The 961-nt window shown below is 65.9% G+C and overlaps 1 protein-coding gene across 1 annotated transcript in view; it reads left to right on the top strand.

The window, feature by feature from the left end:
• Nucleotides 1–961, top strand: part of LOC106726663 — a 59,278-nt gene that overhangs the window by 26,454 nt on the left and 31,863 nt on the right. The window contains exon 5 of the mRNA XM_014542384.1: nt 823–957. Within this exon, the coding sequence (XP_014397870.1) occupies nt 823–957 (135 nt within the window). The remainder of the gene's footprint in view (nt 1–822; nt 958–961) is intronic.

The raw sequence follows: 961 nt of genomic DNA, 5'->3' as shown, positions 1-961 counted from the left end.
GGAGGCCCTGAAGGAGCAGACCCCGGGGCCGCTGGGGCCCGACGCCAGCACATCCGTGGCCTCCGCTCGGCCGAAGAGAGACGCAGACACTCCGGTAGGTGCCAGGCTCTTCTGTTTGACCTGAAAGGAGCTCATTAATGGGGCGGGTGCGTCCCTGCCGGGCGGGGCAGTGTGTCTCTCAGCTCCCCGGCCCAGTGGCCTCCGCCTCATGGATAATTCATAACCACCCCATGAATAATTCACAACAGTCGCTGCCCAGATCGGCTCTCACGGGCCAGCATGTCCGGTGACCAGGCATCTGATCACGTGGCAGCAGCCACCACAGGGCTTTCCCCGCTGGACGCGTGGGGCGCGCTTGCTCACAGTGACCCTGTGAGACGGAGCCTATGGCCACGGCCACGTTGGTCCCGTGGCTGGTGGCCCCCAGCTGCATGTGAACAGCCTGAGACGCCCCCACCCGAGGGCCTCGGGGCACGGGACACTGCCGTCTCCTCCTGTAACGTCTCCGCGAGGACACGCTCCTCAGGGCGAGCTGGGGTCACTTCCTTTGTTGCCTCTGGGAACTGGGATATCGTGAGGTGGACACGACAGCGAGACACCCACGCCCACGTGGCTGCGCGTGGGACGTGGCGGCTTCCGTGAGGATCCTCCCACGTGGAGGGGACCCCGGACCAGTCCCCACCCTCCCCCTGCCTCCCTCCCTCATCTCGGGCCGCTGCCATGACTGTCGAATGGGGTAACAAGTTTATGTCGCAGCCGCTGTGCCTGTGACGGCGGGATCCCTGCCCCCCCAAATCCTCTGTGTGACCCATTGCCTTTCAGGCAGCGAAACCTGCTTGTGGAAGAGGGTCCCCTCCGTCGGCCGGTGAAGACACGACGAGGAAACATGCTGCCCGGAGCCGCAGCGCCCCTCTCCTTGGGCGGGCGCTGTCACCCCGGAGCGCACCCTCTTCCCAGGTGA

Source organism: Myotis brandtii, unplaced genomic scaffold (assembly GCF_000412655.1).
Source record: "Myotis brandtii unplaced genomic scaffold, ASM41265v1 scaffold1077, whole genome shotgun sequence".
Lineage (NCBI taxonomy): Eukaryota > Metazoa > Chordata > Mammalia > Chiroptera > Vespertilionidae > Myotis > Myotis brandtii.
Note: the sequence above shows the minus strand (reverse complement) of the source record. Positions and strands in the feature narration are given on the sequence as shown.